The following is a 14,382-nucleotide window of genomic DNA, read 5'->3' as shown; positions in this document are numbered from 1 at the left end:
TCAGACAAAGCAGAGGGGCAGACCAGAGAAATGTACTTTTCCTCAGAGCTCACATCTACCATACCTGACTAATGTCACTAACCTAATTCCCTGCCTAAACACATATCCCTACACACCGCTCAATTCCCCCAGTCTCAATAAAAGGGGGGTGGGGGGAAGAGAGCGAGACAGAAATTAGGAGTGCCATTACAGAATGAATAACTGTGACAAGTGCTTTGGTAAATATTTTAAAAATCACTTTTAAAAAGCCTTAAAGTAGAACCTGCCATCAGACATAAAAGAAACAGCAATAACAACTGTGAGACTGATATAAGAAACCTCTGCATAAATCTATTGATTTCCTATATATTAGGCAGCTAAGACCACTAAGGTTTAAAGTAATAATTTAAAAAGTTTCATTCTCTTTTTCCCAGATAATGACCTTAAAAATATTAAAGTGAAAATGATCAGCTTTATCTCATTGCCTCCTTCAGTATACACTTATCATCCAATACAGAATTTAAAAACAAAACATAACACCTAACTGCATAAAGTCACACCGTGTAGTCTCGAAACAGTCTGAAGGGCTCTGAATTCCATCTGGCTTCCTGCATCTGATACTGACATCCCACCTTGTGAAAATGACACAGATCCTGAAAAAAGCCACAGACACCTTGGACCAGCTTGACCAGCCTCAATCAGGCCAGGCTAAGGCCAGCACAGTTGGGGCCCTCCCCACCCTTCCTCTCAGACCCTGCCTGGGGCTCTCCTTGCCAAAAAGATTGAGATCTTGCCTCCTGGAGCAGCTTGACAGTTGGCAGCTCCAGCATATCTCAGCTATGCTAGGCCTGCACGTTCCTCTCTGTTCTGTTGTCATTTCCTTCTGCCTGCGCCTTATAACATGAGCATCAAAAGCAGAACAGCAGTGAGACTAGGAAGATCTTTTACTTACATTAAAAAAACAGGTTATCTCGGTCAACTACGTTGTGAGAAACAGGGCTGTGCGATTTCTGTGGGAAAAAAATGCATGCGCACTCGCCAACCGGAAGGCCACAGCCCAAGCCCTACTTTCAGCTCTGCCTATTTCAGTGTCAAGCACCATAAGGAAAACCAGGAGAAACTTTGTCTTGCAATCCTCTGCACGGACGAATAAAATCTCATGTTGATGAAATGTCTGAAATGACAAAGTCCCTAAAACAAAATAACACCTCTACGAGAGGTGACAGAGAAATGCTGAGGAAAGGATTGGTGAGTTTATGCTTGGTAATTTATTTGTCACAAGGCATCCGAGGATGAGAAGCAGAAATATCCAATTTGGCTTCTCCATCAGACTAGGACAAGCTCAAACATTTCCAGGGGCTTAGGGGTCCCATGCTAAAGCCAACACTCATCAAACTACAACACACAGCTTTATCATCCAACCTAGTCCCAGGAAATTGTCCAATGGGCAATTAAGATTTATAATCCAAATGGTCTCAAAATTATATCTCTGGGAAGTCAAGTCCAAATTAAATCGGTTGAACAGGCTTTTAGGCTTCCAACTATCACATCTTCTCTTTGAAACGAATGCATTTCAACACTCAGAACTTCTCCTCTTACAGATCATTTTCAAGGCCATCTCTGGATGCAATTTCCTAAGCAAAATCTGATATATGAAATGAAAAGGAAAACTGGTTAACTCCAAATCTCAGAGAAAGACACTGAGGGAGAGGCTTCCTTCAACAGATTTTAGAAAGTTAATTATTTTAACCATCTTTCTATTAAATATTACTGGAACTTCTAACACAACACAAACATAGCATCTTATGAAACAAAAACGTCCAAAACTAAGTTATTTTATACCATATGGAAAGCCTAAAGCACACCCAGCAGGGCTTTGAAATATAAAGAGCATATGGAATTCCTTTCTATAAGGACTATATATATATATACATATATAAAGTGTCACACTTCTTGAGTTAGCAGCCCCAAGCCAGGTAAACTGACAGATGACCCTGCCCTCCATCTCGTCTCATCTGACTTCTCCCCAGACTTGGGACAGCATTCATGCTCTGAAAGTACTCGCCTGGCAGGCCCAGGCCCTAGGGCTGAGGAGGGAAGAAAGGAGGAGGAGCACCAGGAACTCACATTTCGGTGATATTCTCAGGGTCTGCAGTGTTAGCCTCCAACCTCGGAAAAGCCACGATGCCTGGAGAAGGGTCGCTGCACCAGATCCGAGAGGCGCTGCATTTGCAGGACGTGGGACAGGCGAAGGCAGCCCTCCAGAAGCCCATAACTAGCCAGCAGAAGCCCCAGAACCGCGCCATGGCAGGTCCATGCCACCTCGTCCCGGACGACATCCTTAGCCGCCAGTGCCAGCACGAGTCAGCCCAAGTGCGCGTCCTCGCGCTGCACCGCTCGGCCTCCTCTGCCCGCGCCGCGCGGCCTTCCCGGCGCTCGCCGGTCCTTCGACTACTGGGTGCTGGTCACTGGCGCGCAGAGCCGAGCGTCTCCCGGGCTAAGTGTTGTCAGGCCGGCGGCACGGTTCACTGTGGCTGGGGCATTGCGGGCCGCCTCACAGGGGGCGCTACCGCCGCTCAGAGCTCCGCCGCGGCCGCCGCTGCATGGTCTGGCGCGGTGGGCACCGGCCGGCGGCGCTCCCGGGACTCGCTCTGGGCGCAGGCTCCTGGTTAAATGCGCACGGGGATCCGGGACGTACCTCGAGGCTGAAGACAAATAGACACGCATGAGCCTGAGTCCGGGACCCTAGACATCGCGATTTGGGGTACTCTCCATTCGCGCTCCATTTACCCCCACCCCGACCCCAGCAGGGAGACTATGGATGGATGAGGGCCCCGCTCTGGCCCCCAGAAATCAACTTGCCCCACGATGGCACTGACGCCGCTCGGGCAACCAGTGTGCCCACCCTCTCTCCAAGCCTGAGGTCGGGGGAGGGGAGGTAAGGCAAAAGTCCCCGAGACAGGATTCCATGGCACAGGCTAGGCGAAGGACCCTCTATAGGGGGACGCGGAGACTGCTGGCGGCGCTGGCTCCGCGACGGGGCCCCCCGAATGATGCTGCAGAATCTGCCACTGCCGCTGGGCGCTAGGGGCGCGGGCAGGTGGCGCGGCGCGTCCCACCTGGTGAGCCGCTGAGGCCGCCCCAGGGGGGATAGTGAGGGCCGAGGCGACGGAGGGCACTGCCCGCGCTGCTCACCCAGGCTCCGGCGCCTCCCGCCGCCGGCAGCGCCTGGGTCCAGGCTCCTCCCGCCGCCGGGACTGAGGAGCGGAGAGCGCGAGCGAAGGAGCGAGCGAGGCTCCCGCTCCAAACCAATTCCGGGAGCTGCCGCCGCCGCCGCCGCCGCCGCCTCTGCTACTGCTGGCGAAGTGACGTGAGGGCTGACGCAGAGCAGGGGCAGAAACTCCAGAAAATTAGTCTGAAATCCCAAAACACACACGCTCATACACACACAAACCCATAACACCCTCCAGACAAAAGCAACAGGGAGGGGAGGAGAATCTGGGGGCGAGCGAGGAGGAGGGAGGTACGGATGCCACTGGCCAGAAGCAGACAGCAGCAGCATGTGGGAGTTCACACGCGCACACACACACGCACACATCCTGGCCGTGTAGACGCGCGCGCCTGTGAGTGTGCGTGTGTGCATTTAGATCCAGGTACCTCTAAGATGGACTGTTCCTCCGCTGGACGCCCCCCAGTCCCTAATTCTCACCGCAGTCTCTTCTACAATTGCAGTAGAGGCCGTCGCCTTTTTTGAAATGGAAACCCGGCTCGGTTCAGCTCTGAAAAAACGCGCTGATTCTTATTATAGGAATCCTCCCAACCCCTCCCTGCTGCGTTCTCCTTTCCCACCCTTCAGAAAAGGGAGGGCAGGCTATCCTAAAAATAAATAAATATTGTAAATACCAAAAAGTGTTCTGCATTGGCAACCAAAGATCACTGCCCCATTCCGGGCCACCTATTTGGGGATAGGTGGTTTTGGAAGGTCTTCCCGTAGGTATTTTTGCAGAGGGAGGGGAGTCTCCAAATGCAACTCTAGGCTAAGTGGGTCTTTTTTCTGCCGATTTCTAGCATCACACGCCTGGGAAATAGAGCCATGTGAGGGAAAGGGAGCTCGCCTGACGCGTATTGGGTTTCCTAAATGCGCGGAAGCAGCCGTGGCCTATGGAATGTGTGGCGCCGCATCATTTTCTATTATTCTTTAACCTGGAAGGACACAGCCGTTCCCAGATCGTAGCTTCACTCCCCGCGAGGCCCACCCCCACTCGGGGCACCCCAAGCCCGTACTCCCCTGCCGTACCTTGCGCGTGTTCGTGTGTGCGCGGGTGTGCGCGAACGCGTGCCCTGTGTCCGTGCTCCCTGGAGCACGACATGCATCCAGCTACCGAGAAGCCTGGAGCGGGCAGAGCCTTGGGGTCTCACTAGGGACAAACGAGGCGATCCGGGTGGGTCGAGTGATAAACCGTAAATGCTCTGGGCGCAGGTAAATGATGGCTGCGGGGCATTCGCGAGCCTAGTCTGAGAATTCGTCTTCCTATTTGCGGCCCAAAGAGTCTGTTTTTCCGCAGTCATTTAAAAGGGAACTGGGAAAATGCACCGCAGTGCCTGACACTTCCGAGGCCTCTGGTGCCCCCGCGCGGGGAGACAGCGCCCGGCACGCTCGGGAGCAGCAGCCCACGGCCGCCGCCGCGGCCAGCACCGTGCAGGGGGCGCGCTCTGGAGCCAGATGCGCAACCAGCGGCGCCCAACGCGTGCGCGCCCCGGTCTCGCCAACGCGCGATTCTGCTGGGCTTGCCCTGTTCCTGCTTCGGAAAAAGACGGACGGCGCTAGGCGCTAGAGAGGGCGACGGACTCAGGTCTCCTCCAAAAGATAAAAATGGTCATTGATCTGCCCACAGAGGCTAGCGGTGTGAAGGATAGAGAAATCCAAACGTCAGAATGAATGCTCGGATCTCGGTGACGCCTTAAATATTACAAGGGAACGGAAAGCATCCAGTGGAGCTTCTGTATAGACCCCGGGCGCTAAGTGTAACCGTGGGAATGCCCGCTCCACCGGAGTCTCGCTGCAGGCAACGAAGACAAGGCCAGCAAATCTGCCTCGCAACCTTTACCTGCCTGTGACATGCTGAATAGCCAGGCGGAAGTTCATGCCTTCTTTGGGCCCCATCCCTTACCTGGATGAGGACATGCTAAGGAAAGAAAGCTGAGGGTAAAGATATCTTGGGCCAGGTCACACAATGAAATTCCACTTTTCTTGCCGGTGTCCTGCAGTTTAGCTGCCCCTTCGGAACACCTGGGGTTGGCAGGGGTGCATAATTACCTGCATATCTCTCACACCCCTACTCTCACCTTATTTTCTTCCAAATGGCCCATTTGCGCCCTTGTGGCTGCAAAGTAAAAATGCAGCATCCAAAGATGAGTTTTAGTGTGGATTGTAGACCTGAAGATCCTAATTATGCTGCAATATTTTTAGCATTTTTTGTAATAGATATATAGTATAGTACATTTAGATCCTAAGTCTATCCCCGTTGAGTATCTCCCACTTAAAATTAGAGCTGGCAGGCCCGGTTCTAATCACCCTTTCCCTTGCTCTGCTTTTCTCCATAGTCCTTTTGGCTTTTTAACAGATCATTTACTTATGTATTATGTTCATTGTTTATTGTATTAATTCCAGTAGAATGTAAGCTCCATGAGGCCAGGGATCTTTATCTATCTTGTTCCGTGACATATCTTAAGGACATTGTAGGTGTTAAAATATATCTTTCTCTGTGCGTTTAATGAATACATGAAATAAACTAAAATTGAAATTCCTCAAAGAGGCCCTGCACACTCCCACTTTCTTAATCTCTGACCCTGCAATGACTTCTGAATAATTCCCCTAGACACTTTTCCTACCACCTCCATAATCTTCCTACCATCTCCACAATCACCAAATCTTCCTTGTGCTCTAACTTCTCATAGCACTTCATGAAGCCTTACTTCCTGCCTTCTATAATAGCCAGGTATGCTCCAGTGCTGGGGCAGGGAGGGCCTCTCTCTGATTCATGCTGGTAACTCAACATTACCATGCACGGTAATGAACCGTGAACCATGAACATACTGGGAAATCACTTAATATGTCTTAGCTGATAGAATTATGGATAGATCTCAATTTTAAAATTTTAAAACCTGCGAGATATTTCACAGACATCATTTCACGGACTATACGACCCCTATGGTCTACTTCTGAAAAGAATTAGCCAGTGAAAACCTCATGAATAGCAGTGGAACATTGTCTGATAGAGTGCCAGAAGATGAGCCTCTTAGGTTGAAGGCACTCAAAATACAACTGGGGAAGAGCTGCCTCCTCAAAGTGGAGTCAACCCCAACAAGATGGATTGACACAGTGGCTGCAACAATGGGCTCAAGCATAACAAGGATTGTGAGGATGGCGCAGGACCGGGAAGTGTTTCATTCTGTTGTACATGGGGTTGCTATGAGTTGGAACCAACTCGACAGCACCTAACAACAACAACAATACCACCCCTATAGCAAATGAACAGAAGCCCTAGTTGCGCAGTAGTTAAAGTGCTCAGCTGCTAACCAAAAATTTGGAGGTTTGAAGCCACCAGCCACTCCTCAGGAGAAAGATGTGGCAGTCTGCTTCTGTAAAGATTCCAGCCTTGGAAACCCTATGAGGCAGTTCTATTTTGTCCTGTAGTGTCTCTGTGAGTCAGAATGGACTTGACAGCAGTGGGTTTGGTTTTTGGATTTACGGCAAATGAACAAAATGAAACAGAGGTAATTTTCCCAAGGTCATGTGAGTCCTTCAAGGCAGGGATGAAGATGAAGTTTTACAGACTCCTACCCTGTACAGGAAGGCATTGGTGGTTTACTGGTAGAATTCTCAGTTTCCGTGGGGAGACCCAGGTTTGATTCCTAGCCAATGCACCTCATGTGCAGTCACCACCCATCTGTCAGTGGAGGCTTGCATGTTGCTATGATGTTGAACAGGTTTCAGTGGAGCTTCCAGACTAAGAAGGACTAGGAAGAAAGGCCTGGAGATCTAATTCAGAAAATCAGCCAATGAAAACCCTATGGATCACAAGGGTCTGATCTGCAACAGATCATGGGGAGGGTGCAGGACCAGGCAGGGGGTTGTGCATGGGGTCGCCATGACTCCACAGTAACTAAGAACAACAACCTATACTGGACCATGATGTACCTAAAACAGTGTTTCTCAAACTGTTTTGACCATGATTCACAATAAGAAATGCCTTTTACATCACAACCCAGTACCAAAAACAAAACCCAAACCCACTGCCACAGAGTTGATTCCAACTCACAGCAACCCTATAGGACACAGTAGAACTGCCACATAGGGTTTCCAAGGAGCGGCCGGTAGATTCCAACTGCCTACCTTTTGGTTAGAAGCCGAGCTCTTAACCACTGGGCCATCAGGTGTCCCACCCAGTACACACATACATATATACATATAACTAAACAAAGTCTCACGTAATAAAATTTACCCTTAATACATGTAATGCATATTTTCTTTTCTATTCTATATCATTTTGGGTTTTTTGTTTTAATAAATTTTATTGTGTTTTCAGTGAAAGTTTACACAGTAAATTAGGTTCCCATTTGACAATTTCTACATAAATTGTTCAGTGACATTTTATATTCTTAATGCTTATCATAACCCAATAAACTGATTTCAACATCCAATACAGGTTGTAAAAACATAAAAATAATGCCAGCTTCTGCTTCTAAGATGGAGTAATAGGGAACAGATTTACCTTCCTAGCAAAATAACCAATCTCTCTTTGATATATGAAAATATATCAAAATATATGAAACAACAGTTTTTAAGACGGGACATTGTTTTTAAGACTGAAGGTTGGGGAAAAAACAAGGTGAGCCCTAAGCTTGCCTGAGCTCCCTGCCTTCAGACAACCCCAGGCCATGGCTCAGGGAGAGGGAACCCAGACAGAGTCCATAGGATTCCCTGAGCTGAGGAGGCCCAGCTGAGAGCCCAGGGAAATCAAGGAGGGAGCAAGCAGAAGGAGGCAAGAATTGCGCAGAGAAAGAACTTCAGAGATCTGCAGTATGCAGCAGAGAACTGATTAGCATGTGTTGAGGAGGAAACCGCCAAAAGGATTGAAGGGAACAGTATCCAGCACGAGTACTGGGATGAAGAAAAAGTCAAAAAGGAATTGAAAACACTGCACATCAGAATTTGAGAGATGTCACTAAAGCAGTACTTCAGGGGAATGTTATAGCACTAAATACATATATGGGAGTCCCTGGGCGATTCACGCACTCAGCTGTTAACTGAAAGACTTGAGGTTCAAATCTACACAGAGGTGCCTTGGGAGAAAGGCCTGGTGATCCACTCCTGAAAAAGCAGCCATTGAAAACTCTATGGAGCACAGTTCTACTCTAATACACATGTGGTCGCCTTGAGTTGGAATCAACTAAAAGGCAGCTGGTTTTTTAAAAATCTGTATATTAAAAAAGAAGAAAAGTTTCAAGCCGATGATCTCAGATTCTATCTTAAGAAACCAGAAAAAAAAAAAAAAGCCAATTAAACACAGGTTACACCAAAGAGATGAAATAATAATGATTAGAGTAGAAAACAATGCAATAGAAAACAGAAAAACAATAGATAATATCAATGACATTTTAACTGATGCTCCTGCATTTATGTCACCTGCAGGTCTAATGAAGTCCTGGTGGCACAGTGGTTAAGAGCTCAGCTGCTAACCAAAAGGTCAACAGTTGGAATCTACCAGCTGCTCCCTGGAAACCCTATGGGGCAGTTGTACTCTATCCTACAGGGTCGCTATGAGTTGGAATCGACTCGACGGCAGTGGGTTTTGTTTCGTTTTGTTTTGCAGGTCTAATATGTAAGCCTTTCATGCGTCCATTTAAGTCACCAACAAAAATATTTAACATGCCAGGTAGAGACATTCAACTAGAAACATCATCTAAGCTGATGTTCATTCCTTAACCAATTAATATTTCTATACACTGAGTGTGGTTATTTAACCAACCAAGAATCCATCTAACTGAGTTCCATAATGATGTCTTCCTTGGCCCATGGCCCAAGCCACCCACACACCACACATCCAATTTCATAAAGACCAAGTTGCTATTGTCGACTAGTGTTCTTTTGCAATCACCCTGGAACTCATCTCTCACCCTGATGCCAACTCCAGACCCACTCTTATTCTAACCTCTTGTCACGCTGAGCCCTGGTGGCACAGTGCTTAAAGTAATCAACTGCTAACCAAAATGTTGGTGGTTCGAAACCACAAGTGGCTCCACATGAGAAAGATGTGGCAGTCTGCTTCCATAGAGATTTACTGCCTAGGAAACCCTGTGGGGTCACTATGAGTCAGAATCAACCTCACAGCAGTTGGTTTTGTTTTTTTTAGGGGGGGGTTGTCACACTAGCACCCATTTTCTGGCTTTTTGGCCTATAACTCCATTTCTTCTTTTGATACCTTTCAGTTTCTCTAATATTTAAGTATCTGCTTCTCCAAATACATTTGGCTTGACAGTCCTTCAGCATTTGGTGACCTGGGTTGTCTTCTGTAGAAATTCCTCCTTCATAGTTTAGGCTTGTGAAATCTAGCCGCAATCCATCTGGGTAATTTTGCACCCACTTCCCTTTCCCTTGATGAGGAAATAATGTGTGAAACAGCTCAGAATGAGAAAGAGTAGAGTAGACAAGTAGAAGGTAGTATGGGAAAATAGAATGAATAGTAATTTAAGTGAGTTTGGATCCTACCTTAGCTTCTTTTTGGAAAATTGAGACATTTTCTAATCTCTTCTATGTGTCATCTTTACCCAAGTATTACCAACAGTGGTTTCTTGGTCACAAATGCAAGCCTAGTAATGACCTTTATCAAGTTTGAAATCATTTAAATAAGCCGTGATATCTCGTATATTGTCTCACTCAACTAAGATGTTAAATTCTTTTTAACCTTATTATCTCTACCACTTCCAATACAAAGATTCTTTTCCTCACCAGAGAAGGACACAGAATAGGAGGTGAAGAGTTCTGCTTTTTCTTTACCATCTGTTAATGTCTCACCATCTGCCCCGGGCACTGGGCTTGTCTCTTCTTTCTTCTTCTTCTTACTCTATTCCTGGTTCAAATAGTCCTGTTTTGTTACGCTTTGTATTTTTCACAAACTTCAATGCATTCTGGACTTCAGAACCCCTGTGATTGTTCTCCAAGATTTGTGCTGCTCTATTGTATTCAGAACTTGGCTATATACCCTCCTTCCATATAGTTCCACAATGAAATATTCTGCCTAGTTACCTGGAGTCTCATTTCTTCCTCACAAGGATCATTCATGCCCATGTGGTCAGAATTTTATATTCTGGAACTTCCCTTCTCTCTCAAATCAATATTCTCTTTCAGAGTCAGCTTGTCAAAAAATTTTATCTATTTTTCCTCAAAATTTTGTAATCTGTTCCCTGAAATCTAGGATACATATCAGTCTTTTTAGCATCCCATATTTAGCCAGTGTTATCTCCAGTGCCATAGACAGACTAGTCTCATGGGTTGCTATAGCCATGTCATAAGTGTTCCTTCCCTCCCCACCTACCAAGCCGTTATTGTTTTTAATAGTTGCCATCGAGTCAGTTCTGACTCTTTGCCATGCCATGTACAACAGAGTGAAATGTTACCTGGTCCTATGCCATCTTCACAATTGTCTGGGATGCTCAAGTTCATTGTTGCGACCACTGTGTATTTTGAGTGAATTCCAACCTAGGAGGCTCATTTTCCACACTATATTGGACAATATTCTGTTATGATCCATAGGGTTTTCACTGGCCAATTTTTGGAAATAGATTGACAGGTCTTTCTTCCTAGTCTGTCTTAGTCTGAAAACTCCACTGAAACATGACCATCACGAGTGACCATTCTGGTATTTGAAATGCTTGTGGCATAGCTTCCAACATCACAGCAACACTCAAGCCTCCAAAATATGACAAACTGACAGAAGGGTCACCAAGTCCTAGGGACCCCTATAATATCTCAGTGACATTGCCATGTTGACAGGAAAATTGTATCATTAGTAATTGAAATGGAAGAATCCAGAAGCAAAAAAAGACCAAGAGGACAGATTCAGGCTTGACCAGGAGTTGCATGCCACCCTCTTCCATTCCTTCTGATGTTCAAACTTTGCTTGTGCTGTGCTTTGTTTTAATAAGGGAGGCTGTCCACTCCTGTTCCCATGGCCTCTCTTTCAAAGGTGTGACTTTCAACTAAAATAAATGGGGAATGCCTGTGTTGGAGGCCTATGTCAGTAAATTCTTCTATTTCTTTAATAGTTAGAGTAGTGGCTAAGCTGCTTCAGTAAAAAGACCCCTGTCTTAGTTTCATAGTGTTTTTGTAACACAAATACCACAAGTGGATAGATTTAAAGAACATAAATTTATTTTCTTACAGTTATGGAGGCAATCCAAATCAAGTTTTTGGCCATGTTAATTTCTTCCCTGGGCATTCCTTGGTTCCTTGACTTGTAGACGGTCCTCACTTGGCATCTGTGTTCCCCCATATGTGTGCATCTCTGTGTTTAACCTGCTCTTTTTATAGCTCAGAAGTGATTAGATTTAGAACCCACCCTACTCCAGTATGGTTTTATTAGCATAACAAAGAAAATTGTATTTCCAAACAGGATTGCATCCACGGGTATAAAAAACAAAACAAAAACCCAAACCCATTGCTGTTGAGTGAATTCCGACTCATAGTGACCCTATGGGACAGAGTAGAACTGCCCCAGAAGGTTTCCAAGGAGCACCTGGTGGATTCGAACTGCTAATTTATGGTTAGCAGCTGTAGCTCTTAACCACTACGCCACAGGTATAGTGGTTAGGATTCCAACACATATTTTGGGGGGTGGGGGGGCACAATTTAATCCATAACAGCTGCTAAATAAAACAACTCAAATAAGCAGCCATTTTATTTTTTTCTCAAGTAACAGTTTAGAGCGGATATATAGTCTAAGAAGGATACACAGCTTTGCTCCTTGGAGTTATCTATAGATGCATGGTTCTTTATCATGTTCCTGGGTCATTTTCTAGGGATTTGTCCTCATCTACATGGTTGAAGATGACTCACCAGCTTGCAGGAAGGAAAGAAAGAAGGAAATAGAGGCCCCAAAATTTCCTCCTAAGGAAGTAATGTGGAAATAGTACATATCACTTCCACTTACATTACACTGGCAAGAACTTAGTCACATGGCCACACCTTTACTGAAAAGAGGTTGAGAAACAAAGTTATTCACTGGGTGTGACCAAGTGTTCTATGAAATGTGAAGTGGGGAGTTCAGTTACTCAAGAAAATAAAGGAAGAACAGACACTGAGGAATTAACAGTATTTGCCATAGTTTCCTAATTAGAACTCCAAATTCAGCAAGATGCAGTCTAGTTTTTTCCTGACTGCATCATCTTTAGGTTAAAATAGTATTTATTCTGTTCTACCCCCTGGTTCATTGTACAGTGCTTGGGGTCCTAAAACTTGCAAGCAGCCATCTAAGGCACAACCCTTGGTCTCTGTTTACTTGGAGCAACAGAGGAAGGGGAAAGGTCAAGAATAGGAAGAGGATATGGAATGTGTGGCTAATTGCCTCCAAGAACAACTGTCTCCTTTGCCATGAGACCGGAAGAACTGGATGGTACCTGGCTACCATTACTGAATATTTTGATCAAAGATTCTATAGGAAAATCTTGATCAAAAGGGGGAAATGCAGAACAGAATTTCAAATTCTCATGGACTCCAGAATTTCTGGAGCCATGGAGGCTGTATCAACGCCTAAACTGTTGCCGTAAGATGGTCTTTGGAACTTGGAACAAAAATATCCCCTGAAGTCATCTTAAAGCTGAGGACTAGTTCAGCTTAACTAGTAATAATGGTCTGCTTTGAGCATTACGTTCTTTACTGACAGCAGTAACTCAAAAGATTAGGTAGGAACCTTCAGGGGCAGTGAGTTTATGTCAATGGGGGAAAAACAACTAGGAGGAGGAGGGTGAGAATGATTGCACAACTTGAAGAATGCAATCAATGTCACTGAATTGTACATGTAGAAACTGTTGAATTGGTATATGTTTTGCTGTGTATGTTCTCAGTAACAACAACAAAATAAAGTTTAGAGAAAAAAACTAGCATCTAATAGATAATTCAAAGCTGCCACATTGCTTTTTTTTTTTCTTTTCGTAAATTCTAGAGTAATCAAAGAGATTCATTGGGCTGCCATTTATTGTTGTTGTTAGGAGCCCTGGAGTCGATTTTGACTCATGGCAACCCCATGTGACAGAGTTGAATGTCCCCATATGTTTTTCTAGGCTGTAATCTTTGTTTTTTTTTTATTGTACTTTAGATGAAGGTTTACAGAACAAATAGTTTCTCATTAAACAGTCAGTACACACATTGTTTTATGACATTGTTTAACAACCCCTTGACATGTCAACACTCTCCCTTCTCAACCTCGGAGGATCTTTTTTTTGGTGAAACTATACACAGCCAAAATTACACAATTTCAAAAGTTTCTACATGTACAATTCAGTGACATCAATTACATTCTTCCAGTTGTGCTGCTATTCTCACTATCCTTTTCCAAATTATTCCATCACCATTGTCTTCAACTCCCTGCCCCCTAGGCTTCCCGTCAAACCTTTTGAATTGCTGTTGTCAATTTGATCTCACATAGATAATTCTTTTTCTTTTTTTTGGTACCTTAGATGAAGGTTTGCAGAACAAAAAGTTTCTCATTAAAAAGTTAGTACACACATTGCCCTATGACAATGGTTAACAACCCCACAACATGTCAACACTGTCCTTTCTCAATCTTGGGTTCCCTATCACCAGCTTTCCTGTCCCCTCCTGCCTTCCTAGTCCTTGTCCCTGGACTGCTGTGCCTCATTAGTCCCATTTGGTTTTATGGGGCTGTCCACTCCCCGGCTGAACGGTGAACCTCGGAAGTGACTTCACCACTGAGCTAAAAGCGTGTCTGGGGTCTATACTCTCGGGGTTTCTCCAGTCTCCTTTAGGCCAGTAAATCTGGTCTTTTTTTATGAATTAGGATTTTGTTCTACATCCTTCTCCAGCTCTGTCCAGTACCCTCTGTTGTGATCCTGGTCAGAGCAGTCAGTGGTGGTAGCCGGGCACCATCTAGCTGTACTGGACTCAGTCTGGTGGAGGCCATGGTAGCTGTGGTCCATTAATCCTTTGGACTAATCTTTTCCTTGTATCCTATTCTCTTCATTCTCCCTTGCTCCGGAAGGGGTGAGACCAGTGGAGTATCTTAGATCTCTACTCACAGGCTTTTAAGACCCCAGACGCTACTCACCAATGTAGAATGTAGAACATTGTCTTTATAAACTGTGTTATGCGAGTTGAGCTAGATG

The 14,382-nt window shown here is 45.5% G+C and overlaps 1 protein-coding gene across 5 annotated transcripts in view; it reads right to left on the bottom strand.

Annotated features, from left to right (window-relative positions):
• The window catches only part of NTRK2 (neurotrophic receptor tyrosine kinase 2), a 437,432-nt gene extending 432,923 nt beyond the window's left edge, over nt 1-4,509 (bottom strand). The window contains exons 1-4 of one of the 5 annotated variants that reach the window (XM_012556958.2): nt 4,277-4,509; nt 3,637-3,758; nt 3,175-3,394; nt 2,107-2,684 (exon numbers count right to left, since the gene is read on the bottom strand). In XM_012556958.2, the coding sequence (XP_012412412.1) occupies nt 2,107-2,318 (212 nt within the window). In that variant the 5' untranslated portion in view covers nt 2,319-2,684; nt 3,175-3,394; nt 3,637-3,758; nt 4,277-4,509. Of the gene's footprint in view, nt 1-2,106; nt 2,685-3,174; nt 3,420-3,636; nt 3,759-4,276 lie in introns of those variants that run through there. The other 4 variants (XM_004381313.3, XM_012556956.2, XM_012556957.1 and 1 more) reach the window with 4 other exon arrangements.
• Between the last annotated feature and the right edge of the window lie 9,873 nt (nt 4,510-14,382).

This window comes from Trichechus manatus, unplaced genomic scaffold (genome assembly GCF_000243295.1).
Source record: "Trichechus manatus latirostris isolate Lorelei unplaced genomic scaffold, TriManLat1.0 scaffold00082, whole genome shotgun sequence".
In the NCBI taxonomy this organism is placed as follows: Eukaryota; Metazoa; Chordata; class Mammalia; order Sirenia; family Trichechidae; genus Trichechus; species Trichechus manatus.
Note: the sequence above shows the minus strand (reverse complement) of the source record. Positions and strands in the feature narration are given on the sequence as shown.